We start from the raw sequence: 24,835 nt of genomic DNA, 5'->3' as shown, positions 1-24,835 counted from the left end.
CCCCATGCTATGGTGGAAGTTATAAAAATACAATTTGTTTAAGGCACAAGTATTATTTGTCTCCTTTTATCAATATCATATACTACTTTCAAAAGTCTATTATATAATATCTATTACAATCTCATCGGTTGTGCACTCTGAACAGCAAATTTAAAGTGAGTAAAAAAGAGAGAATTTTTATTGTGATTATATTATGAGCTACTGATAACTGTACACAATCACAATAACACTCAAATTCACAATTTGTGATTAAAACAATAACACTTTCTTTATGATTTATAACATATGTCAACTGCATGGCATAATTTTTACCACCCAATCACTTTGTTGTTATTGAATCTCTTTAATTCACTTAATATTTACCTTTATCCATTTGCCACTGCTAATGACAGACGTACAGCTTGGTCTTGAGACTTAAGTCAAATCTTCTGTTCTAGTTATTGTATGCCATTGTAATTTCTTACTCTAAGGTATGTCAAAATCATGCAGATAACATGTCAAACAAAGATACAGCAATAAGGTTGCCAAATGCTGATAATGATGAAGGGGGGATCCATAAAATATGATGACAATTTTTTGTTGCCACATTTATGTTAGAACGTTGTTTATTCGTGTGGGGATCTAATGCAAGAATAGTTTGCTGCTGCGATCTTCTCCAAAGACTTTGTTGGGTTTTGTACTTCACTTTTAGCTTTTCAATTTTAAACTAAGGAGTTCTTATTACAATTCCATCATATTTATACAAACCGAAGTATGTTTACCCATTTACAAACACACACATATAAACATACATACCTTAGGGGTATAGTATTTCCCCTATATATGTACTCGTATATGCATGTTCGTACAAGTATGGCGGTAGGTATGTGCAAGCAAGGAGAAAAGTATTGTTTTGATCGTTCTGCGTTCGCCGGCAAAACTACACCACAAAATGTGATGGTGATGGCGAAATATCGCAACAGAAAAACACGAAGTAGTGATATACGATACACAAAAGCCGAGCCCCCCGAATATTGTTCGTCGTCGTTGTTATTTTTCTTCTTATTAAGCTTCGAAAGTGTTTGGTTGTGTGTTTAGTGACCAGCTTACAGAGTTTACCCACTAATGCATAATTGTTATCGTTTGAAACGTGATGTGTATGTGATCTGAAGTTGAAGTTTAAACGGCCTTTAAAGGGGAGCAGCACAAATATGTTAAGGTATGGGTGAACATCGGTTCATGCCTATTTTTGTAAACAAACATATTAACAAAATAGAATATAAAAAAAGAATATGTTGATCAAAACAAAACAGTAAGCCTCTAGGGGTTATTTTCTATACCAGAAAATTGTAGGTATGAATCATTTCTTATATTTGCGCTGCTACAGCTCATTGTTTCTAGCCGGTTAACGGTTTTAATCGAAGTTTTTACAATTAAGAGTTCTCAAGGAATGAATTTGAAATATTTTTTATTTTAACGGGTTGGAATTAAAAATCTAATGGTCGAAGAAAGCTATCTCAATAGAAAACAATCTTTCAAATTTGTGTCTTATTTTTGTGATGTTTAAACAATAACTCTAAAGGACATTGAGGTTCTGACTTGCTTTCTGAATTCAAATATGTTAGGGCATGGGTGAACATCGGTTCATGCCTATTTTTGTAAACAAAAATATTAACAAAATAAATTATGAAAAAAAGAATATGTTGATATGTTTTTTCATGCCAGAAGTTGTAGGTATGAATCATTTCATATATTTGCGCTGGTACAGCTATTTGTAGTTGGCCGGTTAACGGTTTTATTGAAGTTTTTACAATTAAAATCTTTTAAATTTGCGTCTTATTTTTGTAATGTATAGAACAATAATTGTAAAGGACATTGAAGTTCTGACTTGCTTTCGGAATCTATTGCTTGTTTTGGATTTCACCAAAATAGTGTGACCAACTAAAATAATACACCTATTGTGAATGTTAGAGAGCAAAGTTTAAACCCATTATTGTAATGGGTTGACCAAAAAGTAATTGCGGATTTTTTAAAAGAAAGTAAATGCATTTTTAATAAAATTTAGAATGAACCTTAATCAAATATACTTTTTTACAATTTTTTTCTTAAGCAAGCTAAAAGTAACAGCTGATAACTGACAGAAGAAAGAATGCAATTACAGAGTCACAAGCGGTTGAAAAAATTTGTCAACGCCGACTATATGAATAATCCGCAATTACTTTTTGGGCAACCCAATATATATCACATACACCAATGTTGGGGGAATGGATAGAGGATAGGAGCAGGTCATACCATCGCGGTATAATCAAGGCAACGATAGGTAACCAGGAAGGAATGAATTGACGGAATTCTGGTACTGCCATCTGAAAGGTCATGTCATACTACACTGATGGATCAAAGCTATAGGACAGAGTGGGGGTCTACATCAACACCGACTGCCTGACCGTAATACGGTTCTGTAGGCGGAGATCCGGGTGATAACGGAATGTGTGAGATGTTATGGTGTTATCCCGTGTACGCCGAGTGTGAACATTTTTACGGACAGTTAAATGGCCATCACGGCAATAACAACCAAGAAGATTAACGCCCTCTCATAGAACAGCATGGTGGGTGTCGGGCCATAGCTGAGTAAGGGGGAATGAAAGAGCGGGCTATTTGGCAGTGAAGGCCAGAGGACTACCATCAATTAAGCTTAGTTAAACCCACGATATATTCATCTGCAGGTAGTGGCAGTTGCCCAACAACAAAATATTGAGTGCACTATCTGTCAAAATTAGTGATTAGTGCAACTCTGTTGTATGTATGTTACTAGTTCGCGCCATTTTTATTTTTATGAGCAGATTTAGTCTCTTCATTTTGAAGAGTTGTTAGCTTATCTGCTGGTTTATAATTAGCAACGCTGTTATCACTACCCTAATCTAACTCATTAAAAAGTGGCACTTAACAGTTTAGGTCGTCATCTCCATCTTCTTCACAATTTGGCAATTTGCAATGCTTCTAGACAAATGTCATAAAGCTTAAATACGCCATAGTGATTGCAAACTCTCCAGCAGAAGCATGAGTATTGTTTCGGCCACTAGAACATGCTTCTGCAAAATGGTTTTTCCATGCATCTTAAATAAATCGACCTTGACAAATTAAATTAACGTCAGGTTTTGTATCGAAGCCATAAGATCCAAGATTTCAAATTTACTAATAAAGTTCTTGATGATGATGCTCATGCTCGTGAAGAACAAAGGCTTTAAAAATTCACTGACTGTTCGGGCGTTTAATTGGATTCTTATGCCCAAAAAATCGGCCGTTACTTAAGTCGCAGCCTTCATTAACCGCAGCTAAAAGCGTAACGGTTACTATGACGTTTTTATTGATTTGATGCAAATGCTTAAAACTCTTAGCTTCCTACATAAACAATTTCTCATAACTGGTGGTGTGGTTCAATACTTGAGCTCGAACTCTCATACTCATATTTTGAAAAGTGTTCGGAAAAATGTGTTTATAAGAAGATCGTGGAAGGCAAAGACACGCCTTTCACCGTAGTCAATTTATAAACAGCTTCCATTTGGGAATTGCTTGAACAATGAGTTGCTTGGTAGGTAATTACAACAGAGATCCGAATATCACATTCAGCTACAAGTGTCTGAATTTGCTCCGTGATAAGATCTCTGAGCTTCGCGGCGTTATACTCGCTCTTGGTGAAATAGAAGCTGAATCCTAACTTCCATGCTTTGAAGGCGCCCATCCCGTACAACGTATTAATCTATTGTGAATTGAATAATTAATCTCTTGTGAATGGAAGAATTAATCTATTGTGAATGTAAGAATAAAATTTAAATTTTCATACACAAGTATAAGCAAATTTTATTTGATTTTTATGCCCGTATATGCTTTGCAAATTTTACTTATACTTATTTGACAGGTTGGCAACGGTGTTACCACCTGACGTCAAACAAACAGACCTGTATTGGATACTTTTTGCATTTTATTTTTGCCTTTCGCGGCTTGTTTATATAGTAATAAAACAAAACACAGCAAATCTCTACATTTGTGTCTAATTTTTGCTATATATAAGAAAATCATTTTAAACGACAGCGCGGTTAAGGTTTGCATCTTGCAACCATTGCAGGCGTCTGTAGCATATCATTTTTAGGATTGTCATGGTTTGATTTTTACCAAATAGTACGGACATTAAAAGAAACACATCTATTGTGAATGACAGAAGGTAACATTAGAACCAATTATTTTAAAAATTCCATACACCAATCTTAAAGTTATACAACTGTAATCACATATAAATATATTGAGTATTTTATTCAAAGTATACACAAATATTCGGACCACGGTAATATTGGACTCAAATCACAGGTATTTGAGAGGAGGCCAATTCAACTCAAAGCCACCCTAACAACGGCCAAATTTCTCGACCATGGCAGTATGGGGTTCAAATGAAAGATTTTTGGGAGCAGGAATTCGGGGTAAAATTTCTGGGGGGCCGTACTATCCCCAAAACCGAACTTTTTTGCTGGCCATGCCAATATACGGCACAAATAAAGGCTATAAGACAAAGAAGGCGATGTGTGTTTGAAACTACTTAGAGTTTTTTAAAAAATAAAATGTGGACAAAAATTTCTCTTAAAATGAATATTTGACAAAATTTTCTTTGAAAAAAAATTTGCTCACATTTTTGATGAAATTAAAATTTTGTAGGGAAATAAAAATTTTACAAAATTTTATATGAAATTTTGAAAAAAAAAAATTAATAAAAAATTGACAAAAGAAAATTTTTTATGAAAATGTATTTTCCTATCAATTTTTTTTTTTTTTTTTGGACTTTAATCGAAATGGCAGAGTACGACTCTATATGCCAGGTTGTACTTCCGAAGTTGGTGTCCCCACCAACTGTAAATTAAAACACGTGTATTAAAAATACAGAATTAAAACCAATGTACAGTTATAACTGTACTGTGTATAACGATGACTAAGCATCGAATCCCGAAGCGTCCGCTTCAGACGAATTCTAAATGCAAAGTGTTTTCCTATCAATAATTCGGATATACTATTTCTCAAATCTTAAACAAGACTGGTTTTCCAATTAGAACGCAATAAGAAAAATAATACGTCACGTGGTCAAAGGCAAAAATGGCAATTCGTGGAGGTCACGATTTGAAGGAGATGACGACTTTAAGCTAAAAATGGGGAAAGCATTAGGAAAGTACAAAAACAAATAGAGAAAAACCGGCAAAGGCAAGCAACCCAAGAAAACAGAAATTACCAGAAGCCCAAGTTGGATTAGAAGGAAAAGAAAAGAACAACCACTAGGAAAATAACAACAACGATGATGTATGGTAAACGTACAAAAAAAAGAGTGATGGAAAAATACAATGAATTGTTGCTGTATGTTGTTGTTTGTGTATTATTGGAGAAAATCGATTTTCCCCCAATAGTAAGAAGGCGTGTAAACAAAGTAAATGGAAAATTTTATAAATAAGGAATACAAGACAACAACAAAAACTACTTACCTCCTCAACAGGAAGAAGTGCAGAAAAATATTTCACAATTGTGGGTGATTGAGAAATTTTACAAGTGTTTCAAACGGACCATTTTGCCAAAAATTATTATCGAAAATACACAAAACAAAACACTTAGGAATCAAAAATTTTGTGGTCAAGGATTTTTTCACGATAGACACAAAAAAGCTTTTGCACTATTTTACAACAAAATATTTTCATAGCCATTTAACATTAAATTGCTTTTTTATTTATTTTTTTCAATCACACTCAACCGGACTCACGAGACGATACACTCATAATAAGAATAACATATTTTTTCAAGATTGGTTTCGCCGTTGGGTGGTTGGTTAGTTAGCCGACAAGACAACCCCAGTATACGACCTCAGACTTCTCCCCCTTTAGCGTATATAGTGGTCTTTGTGTTTTTTTTTTTTTTTTTGCTATATTTTTGAACTGTTTATCTTCCTTTCTTATATGTATTTGTTGCTTTTTTTTTGATTCACTTGCTCGCGTTGGATGATTACTCAAATAAACGATTGGTTGTGCTGGAACAATGTTGTTGGTTCGTCATACGTATGGGACAGGGGGATTCTTGGGGGAGCAGTATTGGAAATTGCGTAAAAAATAGGAAACGAAACAATTCCTTTAATGGTGGCTATTCCTTTTATTTGATCTAACTTCACTAAGGCTTATTTCACAATTAATAAAGCAAAATTTCGTTAAAAAGTAAAAGATTTCTTTAATTTCTTTATTGAATGAACTGTTTTACTCTTCTACACTTCGAAGATTAATAATCTGAAAGTCGATTTTCTACTAATCGATTAGTTAAAAAGTCGAGGTCGATTTTCAGTGGATTAAAAAAAATCGAAAAATCCAGTCATCAACTTTTGGAATTTCGATTTCATTTGAGGGCATTATCCACCTCTGGCGAAATTGTCGATATGCAATGACATATCTTACGCTAATTATTGTTACCGTTACCGAAAATTTCGATTGCAGGTATGCAGCTCAAATGGAATTTTCTTTGCGTAACAGGATGACATAATAGGCATTGAAGATTTTTTTCTTGTTTTAATAGTCCCATTTGCAAAAAAAACTATAAATTTTAGTACATATATACTATGTTATGGCGTCAACAATGCTCCATGGGTATAAATCAGTAATGGGATATATACACACACACACTATTGCCGTGTACCCATACTATTACATATTACGCATGGCAGCTGGTTGTATGTATTGGATTGATGGAGTCCTTCATTGGCAAGGACTGCGGCCTCAGTGTACAACACACTGCTTCAATAACAACCTTATACGTACCACAAGAACGAAGATGCTTATAAGCCCATACTGATGATACTGTGCACGTGTATGTACCAACCATCTGTAAAAGGGGTAACTGCAATAGCAGTCGTGGATAATCAGCCATATTGAGTGTAGAGCCTGAGTGAGAGGCCGGGTGGCACCGGATCATGCTTAAATACTATGATACTTGGTGTAACAAGGCGAGTTATTGGCGTCATTAAATAATGAGCATAACGTTTCAGCCATCTTGCTCGCTTATGTTAAAAAATAAAAAAAAATTGTTATCGACTAAAATTTTATTTCTTAAATATGAAGGGTTTCGATGTATTGTAGGCCAAAGAATTTCGTATCTTTTTGCCTATTAAACGTTCAGCATAAGGTACCAATGATGGATTTCTACAGTAGATGCCTTTTGCTCCCGGTGTCCATGCTTTAAACGTACACTCAATATCTACAGGAACACGCACACCAACCCATCCCACCGATGACAGTGTTATATCAGCTGCACAATTGACCTCATTAATTTTTGGCTTTAAAATATAACCTTTGATGTGAAATTCTTCGGGGTGACATTGCAAGCCAGGCCATTGTGATATACGTTTGTCATCTCCCATTGGTACATGCATAAGGGGAGTATTTAAATATCGTTCATATATTTGGTGGGCACCCTCAGTCTTCACCACCATTGTTGGTAAATTGAAAGATGCAAAAAGGAAGACTTGCACCCAATCCAACTCTTCACTGTTACTATTTAGAAAATCTAATCTCGCCAAACCAGCCACAAACAAACTCATGCCAGGCTTTAAGCGATAAGCTCTGGGTGAAATCATTTGTTTAGGCTGCAATTCCATCAACTCTTTTGCTGTTAATAAATTGGTTATTTGGTCAGGATGCAAAACACCGGGTGTATCATAAACCCAACGTGCTTGTTGATAATCTTTACTTCTTTCGTTGAGTGTGGTGATTGGCGATGTGCCAGCACCTACGGCAAAGGGATCCGCCACCTCGTCTTCCTCACTTCTAATGAATGTCCTTCCAATGACACCCATCGGTACGGCATCTTCAATTATGCCATTTTTTCGTGCATTTTCCAAACGCAATTTTTCCATTTCGGCTTTGGCAAATTTTTCTGATTTAAGTCGTTTTAAACGTTCGTAAACTCTTATTTCGGAAGGCCTATAAATGGGAAACTTCAACATCTGTAATGTCGTTCCCGGCCAAGGGCATGTTGTCGCCCTCGATATCAGTTCAGAAGCCTCCGGTCGGTTATAGTCGGAATTTAATAGAATATTAAAGAGTGAACTTTTACCCACGTTTGTGCAGCCCACAAGATAAACATCGCCCTTATATGCCCAGATCTTTTGCAACTGTGTTATTAATTCTTCCACGCCATAGCCCGTCTTTGCAGATATTAAACTGACATATTTGATGTTCATTTTATCGAAGCCGGTTTTGATAATTTCCTCTTTTAAACAAAGCTTAATATGGTCCAGGTAACCATTACAATCTCGTGGCAACAAATCTACCTTATTGCCCACTATGAATACGGGGCGCTTGGAACCCAAAACTTGCTGCATGTCTGGCCATATGGAAGAGGGAAAATCTAAAAGGTCTACGATAACTATGGCCAAGGCATATTGGTCTTGAATACGAGATATGGTCTCGACATACGTTTCAGGGGTAACTTCAACATCGAGGGCAATATTGTAGTGCTTTAAAAAATGACAACGTTGGCAGACTATTGTTTTCAGCTCCTTTGTAGTGCGCCCATTGAAGATTTCAAGGGGAATAAAACCTAAGACAATCAATTGAAGATGAAATTAAAAAATATTTTTAATTAATTGCTTTTGCTTACCCGGTCTTGTGTGATGATTACAATGTAAATGAGCTCCACAACCATTACAAGGCACCTTGGAGGCTTGGACTGAGGGATCTGCAGTTCCCAGTGTATTCTCCACTTCCTGGTCTTCTCCAACTGCCGTCTTCAAGGGTCCGCTGTAATATTCATATTCATCCATCCAATTTTTAGGTATTTCCGTAGAACTATTTCCATAACCAAGTTGTAACTCTTTTTGCTGTCTTTTTCTATCTCTTTTCAGTTTATTTATTAGTGACCTCTTCAGCCCATAACTCATGTGTTCCTCTTGCTTTTCCAAATAAGAGCTATAAACAACGTGCTCGTGGTTCTTGTATCTCTGTTTTGTTTCCAAATAGGTTCTCTGACGTAAACTGATGGTTGGTGTCTCCTGCAACTGGTCGGATACAAAGCGGCATAATGGAGCTAATTGATGTCTATTGATTCTACCAAGGATTCTATTCAGATTTAACATAATGTTTCAGTTACGAAGTTTGTTTTTAATTTCACAGCATAGAAACAGCTGATTGGTGCATAACTCTTAGTTAGTGCAAAATGCAACGCATGTATACTAGGGGTCATAACACATACGAATATATGTAAACATATTTACAAATATACTCAAATGTGAACTTTCTATGGCCAAATAATATACAATTTGCCTTTCTCCAAATAAAAAATGTCTTCTAAAATATCAATATATAGAGAACTAAATTGGTTTCTAAAATTAAAAATGCATGACTAAATTCAAAGCCATAGAATTATTGTCAACGACGCTAGAAAAAACTGATGATCAGCTCATCGCGTAATAGTCTTTACCCAATCAAAGAGTCAGCGTCAAGTTGGTCTAAATGCCAAAACAGAATGAACGCGTTGAGCCATGGCGAAACAATTAAAGGTGGTCTCTTTTGTACAACAACCATAAATCAAGTGGTGCAATCCGCCATCTTGTCATGAAGCTGATCGACGTTTGTCAACACTCATAAAGAAATTTGTGTGCGTGTGTGCATACGTGTGAGTACATGAACAGAGAATATGCGAGAAAGAAGATAAAATCAAAGAGAATGCAAAGAAAAATCTGTCATCTTACTACCTTCAAACCTGACCAGCTGTTCGCGTGAGACCACTTTCTTAAATCCGCCTTGGCCTTGAGATTCATAATTTTTGCTATCACACCTGTATGTTATTTTCGTATGACGTAACCTAAAAGCATTAGCCGATTTCTTTATACGTAATAACTGTTAAAGTTATGAGAAAGCCGGTCAAATCATAAATTTGTGAAAACGAAAAAAATTTCGTTTGAAGTTGCGTTCATTTGACTGCCAACAAAAACGTCAGTGTTTTTTCTCATAAGCAGTTCTGATCGGCCGACTTCGCCTTTCCAACCTTTTTATTCTTGCTATGGCTGTTAAGATACACTAAAGAAGGTTAGGCCACTTGCGAAAACATCATTAAGGACGTCAAATATTCCGGCTGAAAATAGAAAACGTAACCAAAGAATGAATGTAAAAATAGAACAAGTTGACTTCCACATTGCCAAGTACTGACAAAAATTAAAAAATTTATGTCGGCTGTCAGGTGCCGAGATTATGTAAATGTTCATTCACAATGGAAAATTCGTCTTAAAAGGCTATTTTACATCACATCATGATCGTACTCATCGTGTGTACGTGTTGACGGCTTTTGCCAAACACGGTGCATCGTTTGTTTCTTTTCTTTGATTTCACTTAATTTTCCACACTTTGCATCACCTTTTAAAATTTTATTTTGGACAGAACATGTTTTTCACTATCTGTTAAATAATGATTACACATATCTGTGTAAAGGGTAATCAATAGACAGAAATCATCGAAAAAATCAAATGATATTGATTTTTCAGCCATGATTGATGGTTCTGTGTTCATGTGACGCATACACCATTATTTTTACCAAAACTTACAATGACCACGCATCAAGATGTACCATGCAAACTGGCCATAACGTGATTTCGGGTTCACGTTAGGATGAATTTTCCATTGTGAATGGATATGTACATAATCGATTAGTCAATTATTAAGTTAAATCGTTAATCGATAAGTCGAAAATCGACTTTTAGATTCCGCTGAGGGCCACAAAAGAAATTAATTTTTATAAGAGGAAGAGGTGACAAACGGTAAACGAAATAAAAATCCAAAAAATAGTACGAAATAAAATAAAATAATTAATAAAGAAAGCGGCAAACATAAAAGAAAAACTCGGCACAAAGTTTATTAAACAACTTCAAAGAACAAAAAGCAGGAAGACGTAGACACGGCAAACGAAACTAAAGAAAGTACAGTGAAATTTTATTTTTCTGAGAAAGAAATTGGTGTATGTGTGTGTGCAAGTGTGATTGATTGTGAGCACGAAACAGAAGGGATCTTTTAAAACGCATCATATAAAGGATTTTAGACATTAAACTAGAAAGGGTAAATATATTATGGAAGCAGAAAATAAAAAATTTATAGAAGACGAAATGGATAAATTTCTATGAATTACAACAACATACTTCATGTTATTGCGAAAGAAGCCGTTTGTGTTAGTATGGCAATGACGATGATGGTGTCTTTTTCTTGGTGGTGGTTTGGTTTGTGTTGTTGTTTAAAATGAAGATAGACCCAGTTGGCCACGTCTTCATGCGGACATCTATAATAAAGGCGGTATGGATTGAAATGCATTAAGGGTGACAATGGAAAATGTTAAATGCATAAGTATCATGTTGATATTTTGAGGGGAACCGAAATATTTTATTTACCAAACGTTTCCAAATTTGTTGTTTTAACTTAAATACTCACCGGCTGGTAAAATTTGGCATTGTGTTGCAAATCAATATATTCTACATTGTGTTGCAAATATAAAACATTATGAGTATAAACCTTTATACATTAATTGTTTATAAAGCAAACTTTAAGCATCCAAGCAAATTCCAAACTGTGGCTTTTCTAGTTGCGATTGGTAACGGACATTGAACATTTTGCCCACCGGGAAGATGCATTGGTGTGTTTATGTGTATTTCTTTTTCATTGTAAACTAAAGTACGTACGCAAAAATGATTTTTTTTTCGTTCGTTTAAAAAGGGAGTTCAACAAGAGAGAAAGAGAGCAGAGATCAGTCGGTCTTTTATAAACCGAAATGTTAGAGAGTTACCACATGATAAGCAGATTTTTGTAAGAGAAAGAAAAGGTGAAAGGTGATGTTTATAATCAAAACTAAGTTTTCATTTAAACCATGCAGGGCATATTTTCTTTGTGATTGGTGATGTGCTTTTAGTTTGCATAATTTAGTTTTATTAGCACCCAAGATAAATGTCAACGCCAAAACTATTCTAAAGTTGTCCTGTTAGATTTATACATAAATAAATAAAAGTCCATTATATCTTTAATTTGTTATCTCTGTCATGTACTTCATACTTTAATATTCCTGGGTTCATTATTTACATTCCCACGCTTATTTTTCTTTTATGCCACTTCCTCTATGAATTGTCTAATCCATGCTTCTTTGTGTTTCCATTCTACGTTACACATTCAGTTTTCCAAATACTCTATTGTATTTGTTGCATTTATTGTATCTCTATCTCTTGCTTTTGACAGATGAGCAGTGTTGCCAGATAAGGTTTCTTTGTTTGGGGGGAAAATGCAATGAACATGCAACTGATTAATATAAAGCATTGTGTAAAACATTGTAATAAGTTAACCTGTACAGACGTTTGTCCTTATAAAGGGCTAAAGAAAATTAATCGTAATGTGTGCTGCTGATTTTCCTGTTAAAGTAAAATAAGGCGTAATATGTGCTGCCGGCTTTCGAAATAACGTATCGACGACAATGGTCAAAATACACACTTCGGCGCTAAATAGTTTTAAAATACGCCGTCCAAGCTGCTACGGGAATCGATATTTACAACCTTTAGCGTTTTATTGCAGATATGAAGAGTCTTCTGCTCAAGCCAACGACAAACAATTTTATTAACAAAAACTAAAGGGCAGGTCGGTCGCCTACGCAGTGATGCGTGAATTCGAGACGACTCTTTAACTGAAGAAGTACGCGATGGCGGCCTTCCTGAATATTGAGAGGGCATATAACAACGAGGAGATGGTCGACAGTCACCGTTTTGAACCAGACGGGGTTCCTCCCGAGTTTCAAGGTTACCTTCTGGACACCATGCATGCGGAGGGCAGATGGAGGAGGCTTTCAGACTACTTAGAATTTCGCTTTCTAGGGAGCGAGAAGTAGGAAGCGAATACTGTATTTGTAGAGAATGATATCTCGGTCTTTATAGATGGCTCTTAGCCTTTATATAGGGCTATACTACGAAACAAAATATCTCAGCAACAATAGACGCAAAGACATTCTGGGAGGGGATTTACAGTTTCCGAAATCATCATATATTTCGGCCCTCAAGACCATGGGTTCTAATACAGCGAATTTGTTGTTGCGTATTGGCGCATATATCCTTCTATCTCCTTGGAATTTCTTCATATCACATGTTTTTAATTTTTTTATTATACCCTCCATCATAGGATGGGGTTATAATAATTTCGTCATTCCGTTTGTAACACCTCGAAATATTCGTCTAAGACCCCATAAAGTAAATATATTCTTAATCGTCCTGACATTTTAAGTCGATCTAGCCATGTTCGTCCGTCTCTCCGTCCGTCTGTCAAAAGCACACTAACATTCGAAGCAGTAAAGCTAAGCACTTGAAATTTTGCAGAAATACTTCTTATTAGTGTACGTTCGTTGGCATGGTAATTGGGCCATATCGGTTCATGTTTTGGTATAGCTGCCATATAAACCGATCTTGGATCATGACTTCTCGAGCATCTAGAGGACGCAATCCATATCCGATTTGGCTAAAATTTTCCACATATTGTTTTGGTATGACATCTAACAACTGTGCCTAGTAAAGCCTAAGTCGGTGTATATCCTGATATAGCTGCCATATAAACCGTTCTTGGGTCTTGACTTCTTGAGCTTCTAGAGGACGCAATTCTTCAATAAGATTCGGCCCGGCCGAACTTAGCACGCTTTTATTCGTTTCCTTTTCACCACAGTTCAGACTGGCATCGAATGGACTGCCAATTCAACCTAAATAAAATTTTAATAATTTCCACAGAGAAATCATAGAATAGGAATATATCAGTTTTCTAAATATAAATGTTTGGTTTTGAAATTTTATTTAGCTGTTCGCATATCCTCAAAGTGCATCCTGTTTTCGTCTTGCAAACGCCCTTGTTCTGGGATGTTTCTGTGACCGGGCACCCAGAACAAGTGGATTTTTAAAAGCTTAGATGCTTGACTATTTCTATGAGCAGTATTTATGCCAAGCTTTGATAACAAAATCGCCTAAAGCTGCTATTGCGTGGCATGTGCTTTACATATGTGCTGTCATTTTCTGTATCCAAAAGGCTTTTCTTATGAACGTCAATTACGAATGGAGCGCCCTCTGTCTTCTGTATATCTTCGATAAAATAAGAGCTTGATTTAATCGAAATAATTGCATATTTATTCCACCTTCTATTTTTTATGCATATCACAGAATGCGTACAGCTTTGAGAGTTGCCACATTTGCAAAAATATGGGAATACGCAACGTGTATCCGGAATAGGCAACGTGTATCCGGATTTATGCTGATTTTATAAAAGGAAAACAGGTGATCGAGCCATTAAATCCGGATTTAATGGCTTCTAAACGGGGTTTAAGTTTAATCAAAATTATTAGTACTTAATATCCTCCTATGCCCCTTCCCAGGCTGATGAAATTTTCAAATTTCGCTTTCAAATTTGTCACATTTTTAATGATTAAATTTATTATTTCCACATTTAAAATCACAAATTTTCTTTAAATAAAAAATTTAATATGGTGATGGCCTATTATGGATTGTCACTGCAGTTTGTACGATGGAGGCCTTCATCGGTAAGGGCTTCCGTTTCAGTGTACAACCCATTGCTACAACAACAACTGAATTATATTTATGTTATTTCTCCCAAATGGGCATGAGTCCTGCTAATGACCATGAGAATAAATATCACCGGAATTGAAGGATTTAATTGACTATTGAAATGAAATAGATGAATTTGATCACACAACACGCCTTTGACATACGTTTCTACCAAGGCTAATGCTATTATCAGTACTGTAGTGTTCCTGTCAAATTTCTGTACACTGTGGGAATTTGGACCACCAACACAAGGGAGGCCACCGTAGCGCAGTGGTTATCATGGCCGCAAGTCATGGTAAATACCTGGGGTCGAATCCTGGCAAAAACATCAGCATAATTTTTCAGCGGTGTTTATCCCACTTCTCTACAAAAAGGAGGCCCCTTGTCATTGAGCTTAAACTCGAATCAGACAGCACTCATTGATATGTGAGACGTTTGTCCCTGTTCCTTAATGAAATTTTCATGGGAAAATTTGTATTTGCAAACCCACAGTGTTGTAGGCCCGGTCCTAGTCTTTTAAAGCATAAAAGTGACGTTGTCATCTAGTATAGAACATTTAGTATAGAAGGCAAAGTGCATTCTATGACTAGGAGTATTAGAGATTCATTCGACTTTAACAGGTAAAGTGTTGCACCAATTTTTATAAAATAAGGGTTTGACCAAAGGGAAACTCCCTTAACTTTAGTGATGGTGGTGGTTGTTGTTGTAGCAGTGTGTTGTGACTGAGGCGTCAGCCATTGTTGATGAAAGACTCCATCTTGTCAATCCGGTACGTAAGACTGGCTGAATTACCATCATGTTCCCGCGGCTACCGGTCGTATAGACCGGAACGAACTTGCTGCCAACTCCACATGCAAATGTGGCTACAACAACAACCGGCTGTCATGGGGTTACAGCCACAACAACTTGTATAGCCCCAAGCCAGCTTGTTGCCATTCCTTCAGAGTTATGAACAGTATATGGAGTTTTGAAGTTTCGTCCACCCGACCATAACACCATACTGTTCCCGGGACGGCATAGCTCTGAGCACCACACAGACTGGAACATTGAGCTTCAATTTGTGTGGTGTTCATTGATGTCGCGAAAAGCTCGGCTGCGAGCTACCGGTCGCATCCATACAGAGTAGCTGCAACGGCAGTCGGGGATAATAAGCGGTATCGAGCGAAGAGTCTCAGTGAGGGGCCGGCTGACACCGGCTCTTGCATAAATACTGATTGCCTATGATGCTCAATATGACAAGGCGAGTTATTGGCGTCTTTATGTAACCAATGTAACCACCTGTGCTCGCGGCGATTGGTCTTTTGGACCGAAACGAGCCTGCTCACTTACAGGAGCTTGACGAGGATCGAAACCTCCACAGGAAAATGTGGCTACAACAACAACAACCATACTGTCAGTGCATGACACGTGGTTTAAATCCTCAACGATTACCAATAGCCCTCTTGAGGTTGTATACGTGCGGCAAGGACATTTTCTAAACGAAATCATGAATGGAAATTGCATTCTTTTAAAAGAATTACAACTTTAAACAAGAGTCCTTTCACCGTAGCGCAGAGGTTAGCGTGTCCACCTATGACGCTGAACGCCTGGGTTCGAATCCTGGCGAGAACATCATGAAAATTTTCAGCGGTGGTTATCCCCTCCTAATGCTGGCGACATTTGGGAGGTGCTGTACCATTTGGTATGGCAGCCATGTAAAAACTTATCCAAAAAGAGGTGTCGCACTGCGGCACGCCGTTCGAACTTGGCTATAAAATGGAGGTCCCTTATCATTGAGCTTAAAACTTGAATCGGACAGCACTCATTGATATGTGAGAAGTTTGCCCCTGTTCTTTAATGAAATGTTCATGGGAAAATTTGCATTTGCATTTAGAGGTCTTAAAGCAACAATTTAAATCCCGACTTTTATATTTTTAAATTTTATTCAATATTTTTAGAAAATATTGACAAATTTTCTGAAACTCCATTAAGATGACTGTGAATTGCATCTTCGTGAATACCAAATTTTCCAAGTTTTGTGGAAGACCTAAGTAAAAGAAAAAAAGTTGTACACATTGCAACTCTTGTTCTGTTTCGACATCTCATCCACTTCACCAAATTTGTATGCTTTAAAAGTAAACTCGATTACCATCACGACGCTAAAAGTCATCATCATCATCATAGTCGTCGTCAACAACAACGCCACTAAACAACCACATTCACCCATTTGCAGGCGACGGTGGCAACAATAAAAGAACAAACAGCACAGCAAAACATTGTTTATACTCGTATGCCCATACCTTCCATTTTGGTGTTTTTGCAATTTCGAATTTCATTTCGTTTTACATTCGTGAATGTTGAATGGTTTCCTAAGATGATTAGTTTGAAGTTGGTTTTTGTTTATTGTAAGTGCGATACACATTTTTTTCATTCATTGCACCACGGGAATATGAGCACGTGTAGGTAGATACTGTTTACAGATTCATTTTGCATCTTGCAAACTTTTCCACAAGCTATTTTAGATACCATTACATTATTTTAAAAGCGTACGGTATCTACTAATCTACAAAAGCCACAGTTTTTTTTTATATAATTAAAATTAAAAAAAATTGTTATAACTCAATAATATAAAGTAATATTTGGATATTTAATCACCATGTCGTGTGAATGTGTCACCGGCTGAATTAAAAGCGGTGTCAACGAGATTGCTTCCCTAACTCGGTTATGTACCGATTTACCATACTTTGCACAAATGTTGGAAGTTATAACAAGTCATGCAAAATTTCAGCCAAATCGGATGAAAATTGCGCCCTCCAGCTGCTCAAGAAGTAAAGATCCAAGATCGGCTTATATGGCATCTATACCAGGTTATGAACCGATTTGAATCATACTTAGCATAGTTGGTGGAAGTGATACCAAAATACCACTTGTAAAATAAAAATCAAATCGGACGATAATCTAGAGGCTTAAGAATTCAAGGCCCAAGATCGGTTTATATGGCAGCTATATCAAAATATGGACCGATTTGGCCCATTTACTATCCCAACCGACCTACAATACTAAAAATTATTTGTGCATAATTTCAAGCGCCTAACTTTACTTCTTCGAAAGTAAGCGTGCTTTCGACAGACAGACGGAAGGACAGACCGACGGAGATGGCTAGATCAATTTAAAATTACATGACGATCAAGAATATATATAGTTTATGGGGTCTTAGACGCATATTTTAAGGTGTTACAAACAGAATGACGAAATTAGTATAGCCATCCTATGGTGGAGGGTATAATAAATCCTCTTTAGAAACAAATGCTTAAAAATCTTTAATAATCCCTTTTATTTTAAAATTAAGCAATGCTTTATAAAAAAAATTAAGTAAGCTATGAATATGAAGTTTCGCTCATTTCTTTTTAGGCAAAGAAGCGACGTCAATGTACCTCTTAAGCATGAGCTACATCTGAATTCGTTCACTATGTTTAAAATTAAAATTGCCTTGAAAAGTGAAAGGTAGTTAGTTGTTGTTGCTACGGCTGTTACTTGTACTGCACGTTGTGCATATATCATTCTACTTTTATTCTGTATTAGGGGTAGGTAAGAGAAATTAACCGTTATAAAATTGTATGAGTTTATAAGCAGAACCAAACTATAACTATACAACCCGACACGACATAGCAGTAAGCACCACACTGGCGGGAACATTGAGGTACGACCTATGCATGTGTTAGATGCGAGCTACCGTCCACAGGTTGCGGATAATGGAATGTACCATACGGAGTAGCTGCAACGGCAGTCGCTGACAATCAGCGGTATCGAGTGGAGAGTTTCAGTGAGAGGCCGGGTGGCACCGGCTCTTGCACAAATACTGAGTGCCTATGATGCTCGATATGACAAGGCGAGTAATTGGCGCCTTTTAAAAATCAATGGTCACCTTGCTTCCGCGGCGATCGGTACTTTGGACCGGAACGAGCATGCTCATACAGGTGCTTGACGAGGATCGCCACCTCCACATAAAAATGTGGCAACAAAAACAACATAACTATACACTCTGATATGTATATAACAAAAACTGATATAGCTTTTACATGAACCGGTCATACGATAGGAACACTAGGGTGCATCCCATGGCAGCCGGTTGTACGTACCGAATTGACCTGATGGAGTTCTTCATCGGCAAGTGCTGCCTCCTCAGTGTAAAACACACTGCTACAACAATAAAACTAGAAGTTTTATTTATATTGGCCCAAAAACAAAAGTTTGTCCTTAAACCCCGAAAGCTCGATATTGATTCCAGACATGATTTTTTGGGAAAATATTAGTAGAATTTGTCGCACATTACGATTTTGAAAACCTAATTTTTTGGCCCTTACAAACTGACCAACTCTAATGGGTACGTAACGGATAGGCGCTGACTGACTCCGCTCCCTCTTCTCCAGTGTCCCTCATCTCTAGTTCTAATCTAGAGCCTCGCATCACCTAATGTGAGAAACGTATACCCGGGTATCGCAATGTGCCAAATTGGTCTTCGAGTGAGCTCATTTTTATGGTAGGCTATTCATTCAACCTTTTTAATCCACTTAGTTTTTTTTATAAAGTACAATATAAAAAAAGTAAAGTATTAACCATGAAAATGAATATCACCATAAAATTTGTATTTCATTCCTCGGTGTTATTTACAGTTAAAGGGAAAAACGTTGACTTTCCTCCAATATATTTTTTATTTTAAATTTCCATCAAAGCCATCAGCATTTTGTGTATAGGTTTCTTCCTTCGTCGTCTAACGTAAAGTGTATGGTTGTATGAACGCCTTTCCTGTTCTGCCTGTCCTCTAAACAAACCCCCCCGCTTTTATATCTATTACACTCATAAGCCGTTAGAAAATATCGCATAATTGCTTTGTAGTCTTTTATTTAGATGCTTTGTTAGTATGCACATATGCATGTGTGTATGTAGATAGAGTTGAATGCTTTAGATTGGTATCAATACGGCCAGACATTTGACATTTTCAGCCAAAACAAACAAGAAGTGGTTAACTTTATGAAATGAGCAGAAAAGCATAGAAGATGTGTACATGTGTGCTACTTTTTGAGCAAAAACAATATCTCCCCTATGATGAAGCTTTTTATTAGCTAAAATGTTATGATTGAGAATTTAAAGAAATTCTGCATCATGTGTAATGTAAACATTCATGTGGCTATGAGATGGCATGTTATTAGGATTTAAACTAGGAATACCTAGACTGTTATATATACATACATATTTATAATTTGTTTCGTTTTTTTTAAACAATTTTTCTCTTTCATTTTCAGAGCCTTCACTGTCGCTGCTGGAAAAAAACTAAAACAAACAAAGCCAAAGAATTTTTAATTCTAAATTTCGCTTTTGTATTTTACAACGGTCCTCACCATTACAACAGAGATTTTTCATAACATAAAACAAAACGTTTTACTTTTTTGGCGTGCTTGCGTTTACCATAACAACAAATACAATAAATCCAACCAAACGAACGACCCATTACCTTACACAACAAGGGCGTTTTTCGTCATACAACCAACAATTCATGGTTCATACCACCACCATCAACATCACCACTACATAATTTGTCTTACCTCGAAAAGTTAAGTAAAGAAAAAAGACGAAAAAAGAGAAAGAGTCATCATCACATATACTTTCTCCCCCCATTGGTCTCCGTTGAAATCTTCGTTAACACAAAAAGCGCGTGCGCAAATCTCACACAAACGGCTTTTTAATGATGTCGTCCGATCAACAGTTCTTTTTAAAATGGAACGATTTTCAAACGAATATGGTTACGTCGTTTCGGCATTTAAGGGACGAGAAAAGCTTTACAGATGTAAGTATATTCATTCAAAATAACGAAATTAACGCCGAGAAAAACCGTTGTCTATCTGTCTGGATATGTTAATTGTTGACTTTTCATCGGATCATGTTAAATTTTGGTACAGACATATTTTTGGCATGACCTTAGATATGACTAGCGAATTTTGTAGGAAATGGTTCGGACTAAGCTAAAGCTCCCCACGTTACGCTGAACATTTTGGCACCACATCAAAAAACTCAAACCTGATGTTTCAAATATGGTGCGCATTTTTTTAAATTTCTTGCATTGAAATAGGCATGTCATCAAAGTTAGATTCCTTAGACATTCCATTAAGAAACAGGGACCATTTTTATCATGGTCATAACCATATCTAGTGATGGACATTGGCTTATACTAGTACCATGCGGTTATAGTCGGTTAACAGATGTCTGATATAAGACTTTTAAAGTGGAACCCAAATATCGACCAAAAGTTAAGACCCAGGTTAAAGCTAAAACTCTATCTTCGCAGTTCTATACTTGACTTGGAGCTAAAAGTCAAGCATAGAATATTCTAGATATGTGTCACTAACATTAGGCGCAGGTTTGATAAACACCACGGAATGGTTTAAGAAGTAAACCAATTTCCCCACACCCACTTCGTGTGACATCCTTACACAGATGTTAGTTAGCTCTCAGGTTTTCTGACTTATTAAGTCCACGATTTCACATAACCAAATTTTTTCATGTACATTGCATTAAGGAACAGTGGGGATACTTTTTATCATATAAACGATTGCTGTACTATATAAGTTTAAGCTCAAAGATAAGAGACCTCCTTTTTTCCTAGTACGAATGACTTGCCGCAGAGCGACATTATTATAGTAAACTGTTTACCTAAAGCAGGGTAGGTTTAAGTGGCAGCCTGCCATCAGACTCACTTTTCGTCCATTGTGATAGCACAAGTTCAGAAGAAGAAAGATGCCTTCTAGTTCCTAACTTTGAACCATCCAGATCGCTTTAAAAACCCCAACAACTTGCGAACGTTTACGTCCACTTAATCAGAGAGGTTCTCAAAGAAATGAAAACATAAAGTGGAATTCCTTCTGACTGCCAGTGCGGGACACACACACACAGAAGGTGTTCTATAGTCTCACAACTGTCCTCACAACTTCTGTAAAAGTCGTTACTGGCAACCTTAAGTCTGTCATCATGTTTTCCGATTAGACAGTGACCTGTCATGACGGACACACTGACTGAGACAGTGACAGCAAAGCAGTCTAGATTAGGAGACATAATTTTGGAATGCTCACAACCCCCTGTTTGTGACCATCTATCATTCGTTGACCTTCGGGCCAGAATCTGAAAACTTAGCTCAAATGTCGCTAGAGGCATACCCACAGATTGCAGTTTCCCTGGAATGGGTAAGGTAGTACTTAGTCTCGCAAGCTCGTCCGCTTTACAATTCCCATTGATATCTCTGTGGCCCGACACCTAGAGCAGGTGAATTTTGAACTATTCAGCCATTTTATTGAAAGATCTGCGACAGTCGAGGGCGGTTTTTGTATTCAGAAATACCTGCTCCAGGGATGTAATGGCTGCCTGGCTGTTTGAGAAGATATTAAGGCCAATCGTCGTTAATGGTAAATACCGCTACGGGATAGCTGTGAGCACCATACAAGCTGGAACATTGACAATCAGCGGTATTGAGCGGAAAGTCTCAGTGAGAGGTCGGGTGGCACCGGTGCCTTTAAAACCCCAATGGCCACGCTGTTTCCACGATGATCGATCCTTTAGACCGGAACGAGCTTGCCCACCTGCAGGAGCTTCACGAGGATCCCCCACCTCCACATGAAAAAGTGGTTACAACAACAACCACCACTGCAAAAAATTTCTGATGTTCTCTTCGCGATTTGAACCCAGGCGTTCAGCGTCAAAGTCGGATACGCTTGCCTCTGAGCTACGATGACCCGATGGGCCAATGGTCGAGAACCATTAAAACGTATTTTTTGGCTCTGGCATTGTAATATTCAGGTTGATGTTTTCGGTCACATAGTCTCTTGAGAAGGCGCTTGTGACCCACTGTTGATTACGTTGACCCTGCCCCTTGCAACGTTACCTGGCCCACTTTTGCTTTCGTTGGCGTAGCGCCTATTCTCCTGTAACGTTGTCAATCTTAAATACTTTCGAAAAGACACCGACCGAAGATGGATTAGCTTCTTCCGATAAAAACCAGAGTTCTCAAACGATTCTCTATTTTCAATTCAATTCAGACACGTACCAGAAGAGTAGGGGGCCTGCACCCCAGGGCAAAAAACGTACAAAACACGTACACTGAGGCGGCAGTCCCTGTTCTATAAGTATTCCATAGGGACAATCTGGTACTTAAAAACGGTAGAGCCATAAAATTGGGAATTTTTTAGTTATAACTTCAGGTGTAGGCCTTGCCTGCTATTAATCACCTGATACTTGTTTCCACCTTAAATCATTTTTCCTATTTTGTATTTTTTTTTAAGGTTACACTTGCCTGTGAAGGTCAAACATGCAAAGCACACAAAATGGTACTGTCTGCATGCAGTCCGTATTTTAAAGCATTGCTAGAGGTAAGAAAATCTAACCATTAACTTATTTTTCATAGAAAAATTTAAATTTAATTTGTTTCCGTTTTCAGGAAAATCCTTCCAAACATCCTATCATTATATTAAAGGATGTTTCCTATATACATCTGCAGGCAATTTTAGAATTTATGTACGCGGGTGAAGTGAATGTATCGCAAGAACAATTACCTGCATTCCTTAAGACAGCTGATCGCCTCAAAGTGAAAGGCTTAGCAGAAACACCCAGTTCTATAAAGCGGGAAGGTTGATGGTGGTAAACTATAATTAAGTACTTTTGACATAATAAAACTATCAAACCCACAAACATACATTTCTTATGCATTGGACAAGAGGTTGCTGCATATAACAAAAAAACAAACGAAAAAAATATATACAAAACACACACACACATACAATATCCGCATAAAATGAACAGCAAAGACAATGCCACAACACAATTACAACAATAACACTCCATATACAAATACAGCTACATACCAAAGAGCTAGAGAGAATAGAAGAAGGACGATATGAAGACTAAGAGAATCTAAGAGCCAACAAAGAATAAAATCGAGGGAAATTTTAAGAAAAAGCTGAAATAACAATAATATGTAAATTGAATCTCTAATTACATTTGATTACACCTAATTGTGCGATATTTAAGCATATATTTTTTAAATGGCAATTTGCAAATTATTGTTTTATTATTTTTGATAACCCTAAAGGCAAGCATATCGTCTCTTTTCTATATTCCAAAGCTCTTTGCTACCTACAACACCGATACACACGTAGAAATAAACGAACGCTTACCATCAACAAGACAACATTTTCCATGAAACAGAAAAGCCAACAACATCATCCTAGATCCTAAAACAAATCTTCTTGCATACATATAAAACGTTTCTAACATCCATTATATCCCATGCTTATCCAAGCTCTATTTATCATTTACAATTTAAAAACTATAATAAATGCTGCAGATGAAAATACAACAAAAATGAACCATTATTAAGGTTATATTTTAAAGCCGTTCGGTGAAGACTATGTTGATAAAAATCGGCATTTGCAATAATTTTTTATAAAGCTTTGATTTCAATTAAATAATGGCAACATTTTATTTGCGCAATACTTTCAAAAGAAGAAATTAAAAAAAAAAAAAAAAACAATTAAAGTGTAGAAAGTTGGTAACGATAAATTTTAATGCAAGTTCTGAGTGCGTCAGCAAAGAAAAAGATACTCTTAAAATCTTTTCGATTCTAAAAATACATTTTATATGAGAAATACATAAACAATTATCAAGAAAAAAATTATCAAAACAAAAAATGTTCGATTTAGGATTTGATAACAAATGGAACAAATCAGACTTAGCTCTACTCTCGTGTTTACAACATTCAACTTGCAGTTTTCAGTTTTCCATTTTGATAATTTTAATTTTGCGAAGTATTTCATTTACTTTCTTTAATTTTACATTTATCTTATTTTAAATTAATTCGAACTATGTTTAATTTGTAATCGTAGACTATAATTATATTCAATTGGATAATTTCACATTTTAATTTAATTTATTTATACGTGCATATATGTATGTATTTCTTCTTATATGCTGTATTTTCTTTTTATTTTCTTTTGTTCAAATTCGCCTTATTTTTGCAAACATCTCTCACCGCTCTAAAACAGATCCCCCTAAAAACACACACACACATGCATACACAATCCAATACGACACAACATTGATATGAATGATACTTGAATATTATCATTTAATTATTACTTATATAAACATAAATATTAATTTTAATTATCTATAATAAAAAAACACACACACACACAAAACAAATAATATGTG

The 24,835-nt window shown here is 36.5% G+C and overlaps 3 protein-coding genes across 5 annotated transcripts in view; 1 reads left to right on the top strand and 2 right to left on the bottom strand.

Annotated features, from left to right (window-relative positions):
* Positions 1–6,179, bottom strand: part of LOC106082553 (CDK5 and ABL1 enzyme substrate 1) — an 86,242-nt gene extending 80,063 nt beyond the window's left edge. The window contains exon 1 of one of the 2 annotated variants that reach the window (XM_013245128.2): positions 5,496–6,179. The gene's annotated coding sequence lies outside the window, so the exon portion shown is untranslated. The remainder of the gene's footprint in view (positions 1–5,495) is intronic. The other variant, XM_013245129.2, reaches the window with a different exon arrangement.
* An 890-nt stretch (positions 6,180–7,069) lies between these two features.
* Positions 7,070–9,265, bottom strand: LOC106082554 (nitric oxide-associated protein 1). The gene is made up of 2 exons (XM_013245131.2): positions 8,647–9,265; positions 7,070–8,586 (listed from the first exon to the last, which is right to left on the bottom strand). Exons 1-2 carry the CDS (start codon positions 9,119–9,121, stop codon positions 7,088–7,090), a joined length of 1,974 nt encoding a protein of 657 aa, XP_013100585.2. The 5' UTR covers positions 9,122–9,265; the 3' UTR covers positions 7,070–7,087.
* Positions 9,266–10,762: 1,497 nt separating this feature from the next.
* On the top strand, positions 10,763–23,991 carry LOC106082561 (longitudinals lacking protein-like). Of its 2 annotated transcripts, none has more exons than XM_013245148.2 (4): positions 10,763–10,957; positions 19,885–20,426; positions 22,909–22,995; positions 23,064–23,991. In XM_013245148.2, exons 2-4 carry the CDS (start codon positions 20,325–20,327, stop codon positions 23,256–23,258), a joined length of 384 nt encoding a protein of 127 aa, XP_013100602.1. In that variant the 5' UTR covers positions 10,763–10,957; positions 19,885–20,324; the 3' UTR covers positions 23,259–23,991. The 2 variants fall into 2 exon arrangements, with proteins under 2 accessions (XP_013100602.1, XP_013100600.1); XM_013245146.2 differs by having other exon boundaries at positions 10,763–11,093.
* The last annotated feature ends 844 nt before the right edge of the window (positions 23,992–24,835 follow it).

The sequence above is a fragment of the Stomoxys calcitrans genome, chromosome 5, assembly GCF_963082655.1.
Source record: "Stomoxys calcitrans chromosome 5, idStoCalc2.1, whole genome shotgun sequence".
NCBI lineage: Eukaryota > Metazoa > Arthropoda > Insecta > Diptera > Muscidae > Stomoxys > Stomoxys calcitrans.
Note: the sequence above shows the minus strand (reverse complement) of the source record. Positions and strands in the feature narration are given on the sequence as shown.